Source organism: Calliphora vicina, chromosome 5 (assembly GCF_958450345.1).
Source record: "Calliphora vicina chromosome 5, idCalVici1.1, whole genome shotgun sequence".
Taxonomy (NCBI): domain Eukaryota; kingdom Metazoa; phylum Arthropoda; class Insecta; order Diptera; family Calliphoridae; genus Calliphora; species Calliphora vicina.
Genome location: NC_088784.1, coordinates 104,111,327 through 104,130,856, shown reverse-complemented (window position 1 = coordinate 104,130,856; position 19,530 = coordinate 104,111,327). Strand labels below are relative to the sequence as shown.

The following is a 19,530-nucleotide window of genomic DNA, read 5'->3' as shown; positions in this document are numbered from 1 at the left end:
TCTAAAATATTGCTTAGAAATGCAATTAAAACTTTTTATTCCAATAATTTGGACTTTAGCAAAAGTAATAGCTTAAAAAGTTAACGAGTAACCATATAAAATATAGTAATCGTATAAGAATAGAGAAGTAATTATGTAAGATAATTACTAAAATTTAATTTTTACACATTAAAATGGTAAAAAATCTACAAAAACTATAAAAAACGTAATTAAGTAACTGACAATGACTTAAAGATAACAGAGAGTAATCGTTTTTAAAATAGCAAAGTTGTATATATTTAATTGCTAATATATTGCTTAGAAACAAACTCAATACTTTTGATAGCAGTATTTTGAATTTTAATAAAAGTATCGCTTGAAAAGTTAACTAGTAACCATATCAAATACAGGGACTGTTTAAATAAAGTCAAGTAATTATGTAAAAGAATTACTTACACAGTTTGGTTTAAAATTTTATATTTACTTATAAAGGAAAGTACAAAAATTATAAAAAAGTAATCTAGTAACCGATAATCGTTTAAACGTAACAAAGACTAATTGCTTAAAAGACCGTGAATGTTTTGTTTAATTGATAAAATATTGAATAGAAACACAATTAAAACTTTTGATTGCTATATTTTGAATTTTAGCTAAAGTAGTCGCTTAAAAAGTTAACGAGTAACCACATAAAATAAAGTAACCGTGTAAATATAATCAAGTAATTATGTGAAGGAAAGAAAATTAAAAAGAAAAAAGACGAAAAAGCTAAAAAATAATCAAGTAACCGATAATCGTTTAAAAGTAAGAGAGAGTAGTACATGGTTTTTAAAATAGCAATGTTTGTTAGAAATTACTTAGAAACATAATTAAAACATTTTACTCCAATATTTTGGACTTTAAGTTAAATTATCAAAAAATATTTTAAAGTAACCGGTGTTCGATTGTAAGCAATCCTAAGTAACCATTTAAACAACATCAAAATAGTGACAAGTTGCTAAAATTGTGATTAAAACAAGATTTAAAAATAAATAAAAAAGATACGTATTGCTATATTGTGTATTTTTGCACCAGTAACCATTATAAAATTAAACGGGTAACCATGTAAAAATACATTAAAACTCCAATTTTGTGCAAAATCTATTATTAACACATTCTGAAAATTAAAAGTAACAAAATTTTTCTTTAATAAACCGATTACTTAAGTAACCAATTTAAAAGAAATAACGAAATGGCTTACAATTTTTTGAAAAATTTTTTAAAACTACTTTGTTACAAGTAATCATGTTACAAATTCTGTAAAAGAACAAATAAACGGTTATATGTATACACATTAACGAGTAACCACATAAAAACTTAAATTAGAATTCATAAGTATCAATAAAGTGAAAATTATAAAAACTGCTACAAGTATTTACATATAAGATTTTTATGTACAGCCGTATGTAGCTCCTTTTTTATAAATTTTGAAAAATGTTATTCCCTTTCTTTTAAACAATTAACCAAAATAGGAAATAGTATACAGAAACTCAACATTCAGTAAAAAAAAACACCCCAACAAAAAATACAAGAATCATTACTTAAACCACTTACTTATTTAAATAATTCCTAGCGTTGCGTGTCCTTAGGAATAAATTAAACAAAAAATCATTAAAAAGTCGATTGCCCATTCCCAAATTCAAAGAGGTCAAAGTGACCACAAAAATAAATTATTTCTATTGAGTATTAAGTGAATTCAGATACTCAGAGTCAGAAATATCTATGAATGTATTTATGACAAACAATTTCATAAAAACCACAAAATTTTTTTAATTTTATTGATTTAATTTTATAAACTTTTTCTGTTATTCATTCTTTAATTACATGGAATTTAAATTCATAAAATATACAAATCTTAAATACTCGTAGTAGGGTTTTTCCCATATACATACATATTGAAGTTAAACGAGTTTTTAGCAAGAATTTATAAATTATTTTAATAGTAAACAATATATGACGCATTTATTCAATGCGTAGAAAACGTGAGAGATTTTTAAAGAATATTTAAGTAACATTTTACAAAATATTATCTTTGACCAAAGTGGGTTAATAGTTGGAAGTATATTGCTATAATTTAAAAAAAAAAAACTGAAACTGTTGACTAATTATCGCTAAAATTAGCGCTAGTATTAATAACGTTATAATGATTAATTGATAATTATTGTGTTTTTAATTAAGCAAGAATGTTAACAAGATTTTACTTTTTAATATGTACGAGTATTGGTCACGATGTATGTATTTTTACTTATTTCTATCGTTTGGTATTAAAAACTAAATTTACATAAAAGGTAGATCAAAGGTTCTGATGGAAATCGAATCGATTTCATGTTCCATTTTTATTTTAGTTCCGCATTTTTCTTATAAACAAATACTTGTATCAATTTGTTTTTCTATAAATAAAAAAAAAATTCTGATTCAAAGCGTATAAAATATTAAAAACTACCTAAAGTTCTTTAAAAACAAAACAAAATTGTTTGAAAACTGTTTGAATATTTACTTCGAATTAATTAATTCAATTTGAGCTTAATTCATTAAATTCTTAATTCGGAATTAAACATTTCAGCCATTCATTCCATAAATCCATTCCCAAAGTATAATTCTTTAGCTTCATTCAAAGGCTTTTTTTATTTAAATAGAATTCATTCATCGATTCTTAATGGAATTAATTCACATCAGAATAAATGTTTTCTTAATTAATTTTTTTTTTTGGCTTTTAATGATTTACAAAATGAATTCAAAAAAATTGACTTTTTGTAACAGATTAAATCATTCAACAAATTTTATTAAGCTATTTCGTAATGGATTTGAATTAAAGAAAACTTGAATGATAAGGAATGATTTCATACGATTGCAGTACTAAGGAATTAAGACAACGAATTAATTCGTACTGAATATTTACTTTAATAGATTTGATTTTGAAAATCGAAGTAATTCTTTCCATAATTTGAATTTGAACTTTTTGATATATAGAACAATATTTCAAAGTTGAAATTATAAAAAGGTCATTTAAAATATTCAGAATTAAATTATGTAAATGTATTTTAGTATTTTTTGGATATACGATTTAAAAAGGCGGGATTTACAATAAATGGCGCATCTTTTAAACGCGGTTTTTGTTTTTAATACGTTATATGTCGTTTTGAAGGGTACATATCTGTCATTTATTCTCACTTAGTTAGTTTTTTTTTGCTTCGAAAATGTCAAATTGTGTACCAGCGAATCATCATATTCGGGAAATTTTGCTTTATTTCTTTAATTTGAAACAAGTAAGACAGCTATATTCGGCTATGCCGAATCTAATATACCCTTCACCAAATTATACTTTAAAATAAAAATTTTAAATATTTTTAGATAAACAAAATTTAATTTTTTTTCAAAATTGTTTTTTTTTAAATTAATTTTTTTTAATTTATTATTGAAAACAAATTTATGACAAAAAAAATTTTTTGGTGAAAAAAGATTCGGGTTAAAAAATATTTTTCCCGATTTTGATTGTAGGTCCAAATACGTCGTTTTCAAAAAACTATGAAAACAAAAGAAATACTCCATGAAGATTGTTGTAAAACTCAACAAGAGCTTGGAAAATCATTAGGAACTACTCAGGCAGCAATTTCAAAACGTTTGCAGGCAGCAGGATTCATCCAAAAGCAGGGTACCATACGAATTGCAACTGAGAGACCTTGAAAGACGATTTTGTAGGGCTGAAATGCTGATAGAACGCTATAAAAGAAAATCATTTTTGGACTGAATCATTACTTGCGATGGAAAATATAATACAATAACCCGAAGCGTAAGAGATCGTATGTGAGGCCCGGCCAACCAGCCGAATCGACACCAAAGTCAAATATCTATGGCGCTAAGATAAAGCTCTATATTTGTTGGCCAAACCGTAATATTCCATCATGACAACGCTCGGCCACATGTTGAAATACCTGTTTAAAAGTATTTACAATGAAGTGGTTGGGACGTTTTGACTAACCCGCTTTATAGTCCAGACCGTGTCACATCCGACTACTATTTGTTTTGATCAATGCAGAACGCTCTCTCTAGGATACGCTTCACTTTGAAACAAAGAATTTGATATTGGCTTAATTCGTTCTTGGCCTCAAAAGCAATTTTTTAGCTCGAATCCATATGTTGCCAGAACTTTGAATACATTTATATTATACAAATGTTTCAAAATAAAAGCTAAACATTTTAAAAAATTCAGCATTTTGAAGTCAAACACCGAATTTCAAAATGTCGCCTTAGATATTATAATGAAATTTTTAAAACCTTGCTACACACTCCGACATCTATAAAGCCAACAAAAAATAACTAAATACTTGGAAACCATTAAATAGTATGTTAATGCTGTTTTGTATGAATTATTTAATGTCAGACAATATTTGGCATTATTGTAAAGGGTACTATTTATACAATACGATAATACTCGTACGCGTACTTAGTTGGCTATCGCATTTTACAAGTACTTTTTTGTCTAAAACTTTTGAAAACTTGTCATTCTGGCAGTAAAGTAAAATATTTGACCTAGATATACTATAAACTATGCATGTACGAGTTTGTTTAGGCAAACGCAATTTTTAGCATACAATCTGTAAATATTTAATTTAATAGTTGGTTGGATGTTTGATTAAACTCAAAACAAACAAAAACACCTGGTAATTACTGCATATAAAATGTAGAATAATATAGATAAATTCATTAAAATACATTTTTTTGTTTATAAATTTTAAAGTTAGAAATTCCACAGTTATACAAATCCATTAAATAATTAATAATAACCCATTATAAGGGATTTTACTGTTATTTTCAAATATTTTTCTTTTATATTTAGCATATTTATGCGAAAAAAAGCAAAACATTTTTTCAAACCTTAAATCTGTTATAGTTCAATGAACTTTAAACTGAAGTTAACACGTTTATTTTTGATTTCTGTTTTCCATTAAGAAAGTGTGTAAACACTGTTTCTTATTTTGTCAATGAAAAGTTGGCAAAAAATGTATCTTAAAAAAATTAATTATTAACGTTTAACACATAAAATGTTTGTATCTTCAATTAATACTCGTCTAGTCGTTTTAAATTCATATATGCGAACACGTTTATTTTTCAACTATTGGTTTTTTCAAGTACTTAATATTTTTTACTGAGAATTAATTATAAAAAACAGATAATAATATAATCTTTGTAAAATGTCGTACTACTTATAGTAGTATAGAATTTTTTAAAGCCAAAGTACTTGTAATAAAATCTTAATAATGCTATATATAATAACATTATCGCAAGAATTCAATTTAATAGTATTTGTATTTGTTTTATAGATTTTATCTATTTAAAGGTAGACAAGTTTTCAAAATACAAATTTCAGTTAATTTCATTAAACCTTTCATTTTAATCTAAGGTACTAAAATTAATTTTAGTTGCATTAGATTAACAAGACCTAAGTTTATTACAATTTTACTTCAATTTACATCAAGATGACATTTCAGCTCTTGTCTTCACCTGTTGCTGACAATATAGTGACATATATTAATTGTTTCACTGCTCAAATGATTATATTTTTTATTATGGGTTATTAGTAGGGTTCCTGATTTCCCGGACTTTTTCCCTTCCCGGGAGGAAAATAAAAAAATCGTTTCGTGCTTGAGAAGATTTTATAATAAGACAATTGAACGATTTTGTCACACTCGCAGTTTTAAGGTTAGTTTACATGGGTTGCTCGCAATTTAACGAGTTCACTCGGAGGCCTTGTGGCCCATTGTGGTACCCTTAGAAAAACTTTTTCCTCTTATGCAGAAAATCATACATAAAAATGAGTAGTTTCCCTCCCTAATTCCGATGGCTATGTGACTCCTGTGGTCCTTGTAAAAACCCAAACGGTACTTCTAATAAATCTGATCATATTTATTAGTGACACATCTCTGAGACAGTCCAGATCATGAAAAATAGCTCTACCAAAATGTAGTACTCTACACTACAGTCACATAGAAGGTGTTGTACTGATCCTTCCTCCTCTTCATAACTTCTACAATGGCTATAACGTGGGTAACCCATACGTTCCGACATGTTTCCAATCATACAGTGCCCAGTAATTATACCCGTAAGAAGCCTAATCGAATTATTACCAAGAGATAAACGAGTACTGGTCCTATCCTTTGTCAGAATGGGCCAGTGCATTCTGGATGTTCTAGAAATGATGATATTTGACCATCTGAGTTCTGTCTCTCTCTACGCCCATTCATCAAATTCGATACGGTCAGTACGGTATTATAATTATAATATCCCTTTGCTCAAGATTACATCCAGGGACGACCCTTTGGTTGCGCATTCATTAGATACTTCATTTCCCCGTATGCCCTCATGTCATTCCACGTCGAGTTGATATGGATGGAACTGGCACAACTAACCCTTGATTGATGCAAGGCTGTCCAAATAGATATGTGTAGTCGAATTTTTGAGACTCATGGGTCGATTGCCAGAGGGCAACCACAAATTTCTGGTTGGCAATTTGGCAACAGAAATGATAGCTGCCAGTTGGCAACCGAACTTCAGTTGCGTTGCCAGAGGGCAACCACAAATTTCTGGTTGGCAATTTGGCAACTGAAATGATAGCTGCCAGTTGCCATCATTTAGGCAACTGACTACGCAACTGAAGTTCGGTTGCTATCCATAATCGACCCATCAGTTCCCAGATTCTTCTCGCAGCTGTATCGTTGGCATAGACCTCTGCCTGAAAAACCGCGCACTCGTTGTTTTAATCGGTATAAATCAAATAATTTGTTTCGTTTTATTAAAAAAATTAAGAACTCCGACTATAGAGTGCACAATCGCCAGATATCAAGATTGTAGATCGCGAGAATACGGACTCAAAATTATACCACTAACGAAGCTTTATTAAACGTTTATAAACAACCTTTTTAGTATTTAAGTTAAACTTGATTCTAGTTAAACCACTACTCTAAAACTAACTCCCAAAAAAAAATTTTTTTTCAAATAAGATTTAATTTTTTCCATATTCAATTCTCAAGTACTTGTACAGAATACTTGATCTATAAATTATAAATAAAATTGTGTATTTGTTGTTACTGTGTTGAGTCGTAAAATAAAACCGGCATCAAAATTATACAGTGTAAAAATCAAAACAACAACTTTGAATTGAAAACAAACATCAAGTCCATATATACGAGTACCAGCTTATTGCGCCACCGCCAACGTCATAACCTAACAAACTGAAGCTGACTACGCCTGAAAGTTGGTTATGCTGGTCTGGTAATGGCTGCGGTTTGTTTGTTTACTGATACTCGTCGATGTTTACTAAACAAAAATAAAATCTATGCACTAACGCAATAATAAAACTTAAAATTTAATAGATACAGAATAACAATACTACTGGGTATAACAAGTTTTTAAAAAAAAATGACACTGAAATATTTTGTATGAAATGAATTTAAAATATGCGATTGTTTTTAATAAGTATTATTTTTTATGAATCTTTTAAACAAATTATATTTACTACGCTGCGCATACAAAAGAGTCAAATAATAATTTAAAAAAAGTTGAATAGAAATAAAAGAATTATACCTATTTTAAATACTAATAATATAGTATTAAAATTTGTTTAGAAAATACTGAATATAAGGAAGTTATTGCTTCCAATACAGTTTCTCACAATATTTTGCTTACAAAAATATTGAAAAAAAATCCTGTTTTGGAAGCAATAACGATTCATACTGATTCCAAATTCAAATTATTATTTTCTGAGAAATTACAGTTAAGTTATCTTTGCATTTATTTTTGTGCTATAATTTTCGATTTTTAATATTTAATGTATTAATTTTTGTCAAAAATAACATAAATATAGAAAATAAAACAAATGTCAGTTAAACTACAGTTAATTGATAGTTAAATGACAGTTTTCAATTGTCAAATTGTTATACCAGGAGTACATTTAAGTTCGTAATTTTGTTTTATTTCTCAATATACAAGTAAGTAAGTAAATAATAGTAAATATTAATGATATACTAAAAAATACCAAGAATGCTAAACTAAAGATTACTCCTTGCGATGTAGATGTTCCAACATGCCCAGAAAGTTTTAATTGTGAGCGCGTGATGGCGTAATCTTTAGTTTATTATTCTTGAAAAAATAAAAATTTCTTTTCAATTTGACCTATTTAATATTTGGAAATGTTTCAATTGTATTGTATCACTGAATACCCCATGTTTGGACATGGTAATAGATCGTTGGTTAAAAGACTGATATCTTGCTAATGACAAATTTCGGGCCACCAATTGTATATTATTAGTAGCTGTTAGCCGAAACAACAAAGTCATTAAAAGTAGCAGATAGCAGTTCGGTCAGTGCTCAGAAAACGTACCGGGGTGGTGACATTCTTGATATAATGTTCGTTGAGCTTGATTCTCGGTCGAGGTCTATTGTAAGTGGTGTCAGAAACACACACTGACTTTTATCGGAAGGGAGCTTTGAAGTCAGAGATCATATATCGTTACTAGCAACAGAAAATCATTTGTCAAAGTAAAAAAGAAGAATTGCAATTTAAATTACCAAATTTTTGTCACCCCAACTAAATGATGTCAGCTATAGCAGAAAAACTCAGACTGAATAATAAAATCACATCCAAAACTATTAACTGTGTGTGACAAAAACAGAAGAATGTTTATTTAAAACAGGAAAATTAACATTTCTAGTAGGGCGACTTAATACAAATTAAAATATAAAGTTTATACTTGAAAAAGTTAAAATGTTTGGTCTAATTTAACATTAACATGTAATAGAGCTATATTCGGCTGTGCCTAATCTTATATACCCTTGACCAAATTATACTTAAAAATACAAATTTTAAATATTTTAGGTAACAAAATTATTTTTTTTTTCAAAATTGAATTTTTTTTTTCAAAATTGATTTTTTTTTTCAAAATTGAATTTTTTTTTTTTCAAAATTTTATTTTTTTTTTCAAAATTTTATTTTTTTTTTTCAAAATTATTTTTCGAAATTTAAAATAAAAATTGTTTAGAATTTTTATTAATTTATTATTGAAAACAAATTTTGTTAGTGAAAAAAAAATGGGGTTAAAAAATATATTTCCCGATTTTGACCCATTGTAGGTCCAACTTACTGTGGCATTATATACGTCGTTGCAAAGGACTTTGAAATATCTATCATTAGATATCCATATTGTCTATATTAATGACTTAGTAATCCAGATATATACATATCAAAAAATAGGCCAAAAATCTAGGTTGTCCTGGTTTTTTCCTTATATAAAAGACATTTGTGGACCGATAGCGGATATATTGATATACATATGAATCATGTATGTAAGTTATTTGGGGGCTACGGAAAGTTGATTTCAAGGATGAAAAAACATTTGTAGGTTTTAATGGATTTATATTTTTTTACTTTTTATACCCTTCACCTTCGTGAGAACGGTATATATAAGTTTGTCATTCCGTTTGTAATTTCTACATTTTTCATTTCCGACCCTATAAAGTATATATATTCTGGATCCTTATAGATAGCAGAGTCGATTAATTTTCTGAAGACCCCAGATATCTTTGGGATCCAAATCTTCAATAATTCCGTCAGACATGCTTTCGAGAAGTTTGCTATTTAAAATCAGCAAAATCAGTCCATAAATAACGTAGATATGAGCAAAAAACCGGGACAACCTCGATTTGATCTATATCTGGATTACTAAGTCATTAATATAGACAATATGGATATCTAATGATAGATATTTCAAAGTCCATTGGATCGATGTAGATAAGGCTATAGTAAGTTGGACCTACAATGGGTCAAAATCGGGAAAAAATATTTTTAACCCGAATTTTTTTTCATCAAACAATTTTTTTTGTCATACATTTTTTTTTCCAAAAAAAAATTCAAAACTAAAAAAAAACAATTTAAAAAAATTTTTAAAAAAATGTAAAAAAAAATTTTGAAAAACAATTAAAAACAAAATTAAATTTTGTTTACCTAAAAATATTTAAAAAAATTTATTTTAAAGTATAATTTGGTGAAGGGTATATAAGAAGCCGAATATAGCTCTCTTACTTGTTTTATGTACCAAATTGTGACACTGGGGGGAGGGGGGTTTTGGAAAAATTAAAGAATAATAAGTCATTTCGTTTCTTGAACAATTTTAAAATTCCTCATATTTAAAATTTCACATATTTTGTATTAAAAGAGAAAGAATTTTGATTTACTTTAGATAGCAATATTCATTCACCTTTTGATACATTTTAGAAAAAAATCTTTAGAATTTTTTAAACCTAACAATCTATTAAAATATATTGTTTTTGTTTTTGCCATTTCTAAAGCACCAAAGTTTACAACACTGCTTGTGGTTAAACAGCATCAATGAAGAAAAAATAACCAGTTTTTCGGAATTTTTTATGATTTAAAATTATCTCACCATACTTAGACCGTGATGATTGTTTATTATTATTTTTTTTATTTTAGCACTTTTTTTTATTAAATAAATTTAGTTTGTGTTTTTCACTTTGTTGTCATTGATTTCATTATATGATGGTTGGTTTGTAAAGTGGTTTGTTGGTTGGAATGTCTTATGGTCGGTCGGTTGTCTGAATGAAAAATAACTTGACTTGTTTTGAATTTAAACTTGATGTAAATATTTTTTTTTTTTTTTAATTTTTCTGTGGCATGTTTTCACTTTATCTGATATCTGAGACACATAGAGTACATGTGTACGTTCGTATGTATATTAGTTGTATGTGGCACAATGTTTTGAAATCAAAACATGTGTAATTGTTGAAAAGAAAACGCAAAAGCTAAAATGTTGTCATTACTAAATGAAGCAGACAAAATGGTTTCGAGAAAACACTTTCTTTAGGAGGTGTGTTAGTTAGTTAACCAAATATACATTTCACTTAAAATAAAGTTAACATTCATTTTATTTTTTAAAATAACATTTACAAGTATTTCTTTAAATTAATTTATTATATATGTAGATATTTTATTTTATACAACACCTTGACACTCACTTTTTAAATATTTCTTTTTTTTTGCGTACAACTTCTTGTCTTTTTTTATTTTTTTACTAAAATTAAATAATTGTTGCTTTTATATTGTTTTTTTTTTTCTTATTCCCAAAATTTAAAGCGCCCGTTTATATGCGTTTTCCGTACCTTAACAACCGTTGTTAACACCAGACCGTACTCAACTGAACGAAGTTGTTTAAACTTAAATGTTTAAACCTAATGTTTGTGTTGGACACTTTAGTTTGTTCATACCAACGGTAAAACTCATATACATTTTGATTTGAAATTACTACAAAAATAATCTAACTAACTCTCTTTTGACTTTTGCTGGTGTAGAGTTTAGTGTTTAAGTTTTGGAGCCATGAATAAAAGTAACTCTCTAGAGACATTTTTAATCGGAGATGCGAAATGGATATTACAATTTGTACCAAATTTATTGAAACATTTATTTATTTTTAAATGTTATTTTAATTCATACAAACTTTGTTCAAGTCATGTTGAGAAATCATTACGATTCGAAATCAAAAGAGTCCCGGCTTTAAATAATTTCTCTTTATCGCTTTTAGTTATCTTATTTACATTACAGTACCATGTAAATGTAAATTTTAATTTTTAGTTTTCAATTGTACCAGCAAAAAAGTACAATTGTACCCACCTGTACTTACCTGTTATTTACTGAATGTTGATAAATTTTTCCATTAAGTTGTTTGGCCAGTTTTTGCCTGTGAATTTCAGTTTCATTTCGAATTGTTTGTTTTGTTTTCTATTTATTTATTTATAAATTTTCTCATTTCGATTTGCATTCATAATTCGCTTCTCCATCTGAGTCATACATTTGTTTGAGCATCAACAACAGGTGGTATCAACAAATCAGTATTGCTGGCTATTTAGGTTAGAATAAATAATAAATCAGAATGTTAAAAGGACTACAACTAGATGTCGTTATCCAAAATTGAAAAGGGCCTTACTAACATTAAGTTTATTTTATAATTTTAAGTAAAATGTGAACCGTTATAATCTGACATTAATAGGAACCTACTTTTTTTATTTTAAAATAAAGAGTGAGCCAAAAAAAACATAAACTTGTATTAAGTTAAATGAAACGAAAATTGTTCAATTCTCAAAAACACATAAATTTATTCAAATACAATGTATTTTACAAATTCATTAAACGCTAAAATATTGACATATTACTCGGTATTTATAAATTGATACACTTTTTCCGAAAATCCTCCCATTAAATATTTTATAGTTGCTTTCGTTACCTTTTTGGGCGAGGTGGTCCACTTACGCTTAAATTCGGACATGTACTGGGATACCTTTCCTATGTTCTTTTTACAAGAGCCCAATACCTTTCCACAGCCCGAAGTTTTGGAGTTCTTTTAAAATCACAAATGATTAGCTCCTTTTGGCGCATCTGCTTGCCACACAAGAAACTTCATAGGGAATTTTGCTTGTTTTTTTGTCCGGTATTTTTCTTGAACATTTCCTAGTCTATCAGCCACCCAAAATTTTGACCCGAAAGTTTTGAAAAGTCTGCCGGTACATAAGTTCCATTATCATACATTTGTTTGAGCATCAACAACAGGTGTATTTTTTTACAAAATTTTACCTAAATTTTTTCGCTCGTTACTTTGATTCTAAGTTCTTTAACGCATTATGCATTAAACACATTCAAGACAGCAGGCTACCAACTTCAATCTGTCAAAAATAAAATGCACACGTTTATATGGAGAAGATTATTTTAACGACAGCACAGCTACACGGCCACACGACTACTCATGCCGATGTAGCCGAATTAGGCTAATTTCTATTTTTGTCAACTACAAAACAGAAATAGTGTTGCTAATATAATAAACAAATGTAAATCAAATTAGTGCTTAAAAAAATATATATTTTTTTACTTAATTAAGAGAAGTTTCTGATAACCATATTGAAATAAATTAATAACAGCTACATAATTATTTATAACCATATATATATTTTTACTCAAAATAATTGTTTCAATCTTAATTACTTTGGAATTTTGTACGGTTATTTTTTATTAAAGTGGCACCACTGAATTATAAATCAGCTGTTTTCTTTGTAGCTGTCGTCTTTAAAATAATTCAGTAGCTGCCACACGACTACAACTGTAACCAGCAGAATTTGTGTTCGTGTAGTCGTGTAGCCTGCTGTCTTGAATGTGTTTAATGCATTACAATCTGTAACTTTCTGAACTTTATACGACTTCAGAGCATTTCACTTTAAGTGCTGCAGTGTCACGATCAAGGTTGCCAAATTAGCAATTTTCCGGCTAGATCTAGCGATTTTATTTTCATTTAGCCATAAAAAAATGGAAGATCTAGCCATTTTTTTTGTCCTAGCCTTTTTTTAATTTAAACTTTTCTTGAAAATGTTTTGAATATTTTAAAAATGATGACTTTATGAGAATATTATCAGTTTTGCGAAATTGTTTCCAAAGCAAACACAACAGACATATTCAAAAATCATTATTTTGTTTATAAGTGCCCAGAAATTTGATTAATTTATCAAAAAGGAACAAATTTCTATTGATATTAGTAGTAAAGAGGATGTCACTAAATAAAAAGACAATATTTATGAATTTGTATTTAGTTATTTTGGGTTTTAGCCATTTCTAGCCATTTTTAATTCTAAATCTAGCCATTTTCTGAGCTGATGAGTTGGCAACCTTGGTCACGATGAACCTTCAGATCTTTTGCTATTTTTTTGGAATGTTTTAAATATTTTTTGGTGACCATTTTGGCTGAACTAACAGTTGAAAATGAATGATATAGCAAAGATAATATCTTACATATTTTTAAAAGCTAACGTGATTAAAAAAACAAGTAAGATAGCTATATTCGGCTGTGCCGAATCTCATATACCCTTCACCAAATTATATGTACTTCAAAATACAAATATTTTAAATATTTTTAGGTAAACAAAATTTTTTTTTTTTGTTTTAATTTTTTGGAAAATTTTTTTTTTCGAATTGTTATTTTAAAAATTTAATTTTTTTTTTTTAAATTTAAGGATCCAGAATATATATACTTTATAGGGTCGGAAAATTATATTGTGGAAATTACAAACGGAATGACAAGCTTATATATACCCTTCTCACGAAGGTTAAGGGTATAATAATAATTTGTTGGACCAAGGATAAGTTTTAGCTGGAGTAATGTGTATAAGTTTTTTTTTGCTTCACTCTTTATTTCAATAGAATTCATTCATTGTTGAATCAATTCATAATTAATTTATAACATAATTCATTTAACCTTTGAATTGAATAAATTGACTTAAGAAAAATTGAGTCATTTTATAAATTTTATTAAGCTATTTTGTAATAGATTTGAACTAAAAAAATTTAATGATTTAATAAAGTATTAATTCTCAAGGGAACTAATTCAATTCGTTTGAAAAATATAATGATTCAATAAGAAATTAATTCTATAGAGAATCATATCTTCAAATAGATATCTATCAGTGCTTAGTTACTTATGGATTAAAAATATTTGGTAATTTTTACCCGTGGATATTGATATAATGTCAAGTTATCTTTGAGGTAAATTTAACTGCTAGGTATTTTACACCGTAAATATCTATTTGTTGAAATTACGGACATTAAAGGAATTATGCTTAGTAATTAATAATTTAATGACAAGAATTAATTCACTCTAACATTTGTATTTGGTGTTTTACTCATAAAATAAAATAAAAAGTATTCATTATTATGGTATTGAAAAAAACAATGGAAAGATAAAGGTATATTATTTGTGGTACCTAATTTATTGTATTTTAAAGTATACCGCTTTATGTTCCATGTAATATTTCTAAAAGAATTAGAGAAATATAAAATGTGCTATTTGATATGCATAGAACCAATTAAAAAGTCAATCTTCTTTGAAATAACATTTTTAAAACACAACCCTATTAACATACATTGGACTATAGCTTCTGAACTTAACACAAAAGGACCATTGCTGGACCCATGTGAGCTGCTCTTCTCTCTTCCTCATTTCGTGGCTGCCTGGAAAACCTAACCTAGCTTCTGAACTTAAAAATACATTTTCTTTTTAAACGGCATCTGTTACAAAATATCCGTTAATTAACAGTTTCCGGCCATCGTAATATTTACTGCTCATTATCTACAACTAAAATATTACAACTCTGTAAAAATTAAAGATATACACAAAAACTTGGTAGCACTTTTCAAATTAAAATGTCAGATAATTCGTGACATTTATTAATTTAGTGAAAAAAACACATCTGACTCGTGAAAAATTATATTTTTTTTACGTATAGAAAAATAAAAAAGGACAAATATTAATTATTAACGAAAATTGTAAATACCACAATATGCTTAACACATTCTTAATAGGGCTATTGGCCTTATGCTCTATACAATGTTTGACGCAGGCTGAAATGATAATACAAGATGAATTATTGGTAAGAAAATTATATATTAATTCGTTTCTTAATTAATAAAAAGTAACATTTCTAAAGGATGAAGTATCAGGTTTGTATACCATTGAGGGCAAAGTCTATCCACCAGAGATACAAATGGGAATGAGTTACAATCCAAATGCGGGTGTACCAAACAACAATAACAAATGGCAGACTGAAACCGTATTGACCATTAATGGCGGCGAATACAAGGGTTTCATTAGAGAAGATGGCTCCTTTATTATTAGCTCAGTGCCTTCGGGTAGTTATGTTGTAGAAATTTACAATGCTGACTATTTCTATGAACCCATTAGGGTAGAAATTAATCCTAAGGGTAAATTCCGTGCCCGTAAGGTCAACTATGTGCAACCCTCCCAAATTGTTCAAGTACCTTACCCTCTAAAACTGAAAGCTTTGACAAGATTTAAATATTTCCAAAGCCGCGAGCAATGGAAGGTATGTATTAATAAAAAAATATAAAGAATTTGTAGATTAAATTAACACTTAAAAATAATTTATAGATCACTGATTTCCTGTTCAGTCCCATGGTCTTAATGATGGTATTGCCGTTGGTTTTAATGTTGGTGCTACCTAAGATGATCAACGATCCCGAAACAAAGAAAGAATTAGAAAATATTCAATTCCCTAAAATGAACAATGAAATGCCAGAAATAAGTGAAATGTTCACATCGTTGTTTAGCGGAGGCGCACCTAAACAACCTGAAAAGGAAAAGAAATCCTCTTCGTCTAATAAGCAAACCAAAAAAAGAAACTAGTCATTAGTAGCGTAAAAAGCAATAAAAGAGCGATGGTTAGTTAAAATTTAATATATCAAAAAAAATGTGTATTTGAATAACAATTTACGGGATTTCTTTTTTTAATAAAACTTAAAAACCTATTGGTTTTACTAACCAAATTAAAATTTGTATATTTGTTTCATTTCAAAAAACCAACGGTTTCCTTTCTCTTGGGACCTACACGACTTTCCTCCAATCTTACAGCTTTAACCAAGGCTTCATTCAGATATTCGGCTGCTGTCATGCCCAATTTTAAGCAATTGTACATGGTGTCTTTGTGTAGGGAACCGCCACCCACAGTATGAGTATGAGAAACGTAATCTAAATGTAAGAGGAAAATGTTTAGAATGACATTAACTATTTATAATATTATGAACTTACTTTTATTGTTACGTTTCGAAACTGCCACAACCACACTAGCAGTACTACATTCTTCTTCCTCTGCTGAGGGATCCACCAAACAACAATCTCCAATTTTACAAACTGTCACCAATATGGGTATATTTTCTATATCTATGCGGGTGCAGTCATAGGGATCATCACTAATTATAAGCTCAGCTTCTCCAGCATCCATTAAGGAAGCTGTTACTCGGGGAATTTTACAATTAAATATGGCTGCTTTGGCAGCTAAGGAAACAGCATCGAATAAATTGCCTCCACATTCTAAAATCTAGAAGAATTCGTTTTCTTTAAAATTGATTTCTTTTATGTACTATATTTTTTCAATTTACCAAAATATCAACATATAACTTCCAACATTGTTGACCCGGCAATATACACAAGGGCTTCAAGTCAAAAGCCAGTGGGGACTCGTATGCATTTGCCAATGTATCTGACAATTCTAAGGCCAAGTCTTCACCACCTCTACCTTCAAATTCGGGAGTAGCATTGGCGGAACTAAAATAAACATTATCTTAATGTGTACTTTTGATTCTACAATCATTTCTCTTACCAATCAACAAAGAATTCAATTTTTCCTTGATTTGGAAAAAGTGGTGAGGGTTTATCTATTTCACATTTTACTCCCACTAATATATCAGTATTTGCCAGCCGTAATCTAGCCGAACCACTGGCATTATTTACCACTTCACATTCTAGTTCCATGGGTCGGTAGTCTCGACGTGATCGACCATCACAACGAAAGTCTTCCTGTGTTCATAAAAATATAATTATTTAAACTTAAATATAGAAAATAAATAAAACTACCTCAACGCCGTGTAGGATAAATGTTTTTTCTGCTTCACTCAAGGCTATATTAGCCATTTTTTACACAATTTTTTGGATTAAACAACTTTAATGAAAAATAATTTTAAAATTTGATGGTTATGTTTATTATCACAATAAACAAAACATGCAAGACGAGTTTATATTCGGTGACCCCAACTAAACAGTTGTTTTCTATGCAAATGTCAAATTTCATACATAAAAAATAATTTGTCGCTTCATCGAATGTCAAACTCTATGCCCGATTTCTTCATGCTGCCACCTTATATAAATTCGCTTGAAAACATGTCAATTTAACTAAGCAGTTGCCAGACAGTAAATTAAATTAATAAAGATGCCAGATAAACATTCAAATTATTTTAATAATAGTTTTTATGAATTTTAAGGAATAATACTATCACGTTTGTCAAAAATAGGTAAATAAACAAAAAAGTAATAATGTTTTTAAATACTTCTTCCTTATATTAGTTTCCTATTTGCTGTATCAATTACCTTATGCAGTTTACACATTTTTCTTTTTTTGGGTAACTCTGAAAAAATGACTTGCAAAATATCACTTTACGATACATTACACAAAACAAAAAGAAGCAGCAAAAAACATTCAAGTCATTTTGCAAAAAAAATTAGAATCAGTTGCAAATTTTTGATATTTTTATAAATCTATTAATTAAAAACAAATTTAACATGGTTTTCGGTAACAATTGGATGGATGCTGCCCACAGCACTGGCGTAAGTTGATGTTTGTTAAAAAATTGCAGAGAAATATTAATGTTTCCTAACTTTTTTTTGTAGACCACCATTATGGCTGTTGAATTTGATGGCGGTGTGGTTATTGGTGCCGATTCCCGTACTAGTACTGGTGTTTATGTAGCCAACAGAGTTACCGACAAACTTACCCGCATTACTGATAAAATCTATTGCTGTCGCAGTGGTTCTGCTGCTGATACACAAGCCATTGCTGATATTGTGGCTTACTCTTTGAACTACCACGAAAACCAGACCGGCGATGAACCTTTGGTAGCTGAAGCTGCTTCTGAGTTCCGTAATTATTGTTATAATTATCGTGATTCGTTGGTGGCTGGTATTATTGTGGCCGGTTGGGACAAAAAGAACGGTGGTCAAGTTTATTCCATTCCTTTGGGTGGCATGTTGAAACGTGAACCCGTGACCATTGGAGGTTCTGGTTCCAGTTACATTTATGGTTTTGTGCGTGAGTTCTTCAAGCCCAACATGAAGAAAGACGATTGTGTTGAATTTGTTAAAAAGGGTAAGTTAAATGTTTTAGAAATTTTGGGTGATTTAGAATTGGAAAAAAAAAATTATGTTTAAACAATGCTTATTTGTAATAATGCACTTATAACTCAATATAGTGGATTGAATAAAATTGTCTAAACGTTCCTAATAGTGTTATATAAGTCGATGTTCGAACAATCGATTTCTTAAAAAAAATTCATAATCATTTGTATTTTTTTGAAAATCTAATTATTAGTTTAGAGAATGAAATTGTATTGATACTTGGGTTCTTAACAAATATTAATACCCGTATTGTCGTCTGCAAACACCTTAACTTTTATTTAAATAGCACATAATCGACTATACTGTTTCAAGAAGAAAATAACCGGAATTTTGATAGCTAGAATTTAGTATTTAGTTCTGAAAACGATTATTCAGCGAAATCTTTAGTAATACACTGTTAAACAATGTAACATTTTGAGTTATAACTGTCTTGTCGCAAGTAAGCGATAAGTATCAACATTATGTATAATTAATTGACATTTAAATCTTTCCAGCTGTAAGACATGCTATGTATCATGATGGTAGCTCGGGTGGTGTAGTACGTATTGGTATCATTACTGGAGAAGGTATTGAGCGTAAAGTTTTCTTCAATACCGAAACTGGAGAACCCTTGGTTTCTGGCCAATGAAATTTTAATTATAATCAATCCACTTTTGTAAAAACATAAAATTGAAATAATAAAGAACTGGAAAAGGGCTTCAAAGAAGCTAAGAGTTAAAAAACAGAATCT

At 28.7% G+C, this 19,530-nt stretch overlaps 4 protein-coding genes across 6 annotated transcripts in view; 2 read left to right on the top strand and 2 right to left on the bottom strand.

Moving 5' to 3' along the window:
• Positions 1-11,304, bottom strand: part of LOC135962260 (putative ferric-chelate reductase 1 homolog) — a 31,873-nt gene extending 20,569 nt beyond the window's left edge. The window contains exon 1 of one of the 3 annotated variants that reach the window (XM_065514100.1): positions 11,041-11,304. The gene's annotated coding sequence lies outside the window, so the exon portion shown is untranslated. Of the gene's footprint in view, positions 1-10,451; positions 10,689-11,040 lie in introns of those variants that run through there. The other 2 variants (XM_065514097.1, XM_065514101.1) reach the window with 2 other exon arrangements.
• A 3,972-nt stretch (positions 11,305-15,276) lies between these two features.
• Positions 15,277-16,405, top strand: EMC7 (ER membrane protein complex subunit 7). The gene is made up of 3 exons (XM_065511805.1): positions 15,277-15,486; positions 15,544-15,939; positions 16,005-16,405. Exons 1-3 carry the CDS (start codon positions 15,397-15,399, stop codon positions 16,257-16,259), a joined length of 741 nt encoding a protein of 246 aa, XP_065367877.1. The 5' UTR covers positions 15,277-15,396; the 3' UTR covers positions 16,260-16,405.
• Rrp42 (exosome complex component Rrp42) lies at positions 16,296-17,636 on the bottom strand. The gene is made up of 5 exons (XM_065511803.1): positions 17,487-17,636; positions 17,233-17,429; positions 17,012-17,177; positions 16,662-16,950; positions 16,296-16,601 (listed from the first exon to the last, which is right to left on the bottom strand). The coding sequence occupies exons 1-5, from the start codon at positions 17,541-17,543 to the stop codon at positions 16,420-16,422; spliced, it is 891 nt and encodes a 296-aa protein (XP_065367875.1). The 5' UTR covers positions 17,544-17,636; the 3' UTR covers positions 16,296-16,419.
• Positions 17,637-18,072: 436 nt separating this feature from the next.
• Positions 18,073-19,527, top strand: Prosbeta1 (proteasome beta1 subunit). The gene is made up of 3 exons (XM_065510519.1): positions 18,073-18,233; positions 18,297-18,771; positions 19,295-19,527. Exons 1-3 carry the CDS (start codon positions 18,189-18,191, stop codon positions 19,426-19,428), a joined length of 654 nt encoding a protein of 217 aa, XP_065366591.1. The 5' UTR covers positions 18,073-18,188; the 3' UTR covers positions 19,429-19,527.
• Positions 19,528-19,530: the final 3 nt, after the last annotated feature.

Excerpts from the sequence above, each read along its gene's own strand:
- Rrp42 (XM_065511803.1), bottom strand. The coding sequence starts at position 17,543 with ATGGCTAATATAGCCTTGAGTGAAGCAGAAAAAACATTTATCCTACAC. Across the intron at positions 17,430-17,486 it reads TTATCCTACACGGCGTTGAG|GAAGACTTTCGTTGTGATGG; the intron begins GTAGTTTTATTT and ends TTATGAACACAG. Across the intron at positions 16,602-16,661 it reads TTCGAAACGTAACAATAAAA|ATTACGTTTCTCATACTCAT; the intron begins GTAAGTTCATAA and ends TCTTACATTTAG.
- EMC7 (XM_065511805.1), top strand. The coding sequence starts at position 15,397 with ATGCTTAACACATTCTTAATAGGGCTATTGGCCTTATGCTCTATACAA. Across the intron at positions 15,487-15,543 it reads TAATACAAGATGAATTATTG|GATGAAGTATCAGGTTTGTA; the intron begins GTAAGAAAATTA and ends ACATTTCTAAAG. Across the intron at positions 15,940-16,004 it reads AAAGCCGCGAGCAATGGAAG|ATCACTGATTTCCTGTTCAG; the intron begins GTATGTATTAAT and ends AATAATTTATAG.
- Prosbeta1 (XM_065510519.1), top strand. The coding sequence starts at position 18,189 with ATGGTTTTCGGTAACAATTGGATGGATGCTGCCCACAGCACTGGC. Across the intron at positions 18,234-18,296 it reads ATGCTGCCCACAGCACTGGC|ACCACCATTATGGCTGTTGA; the intron begins GTAAGTTGATGT and ends TTTTTTTTGTAG. Across the intron at positions 18,772-19,294 it reads TGTTGAATTTGTTAAAAAGG|CTGTAAGACATGCTATGTAT; the intron begins GTAAGTTAAATG and ends AAATCTTTCCAG.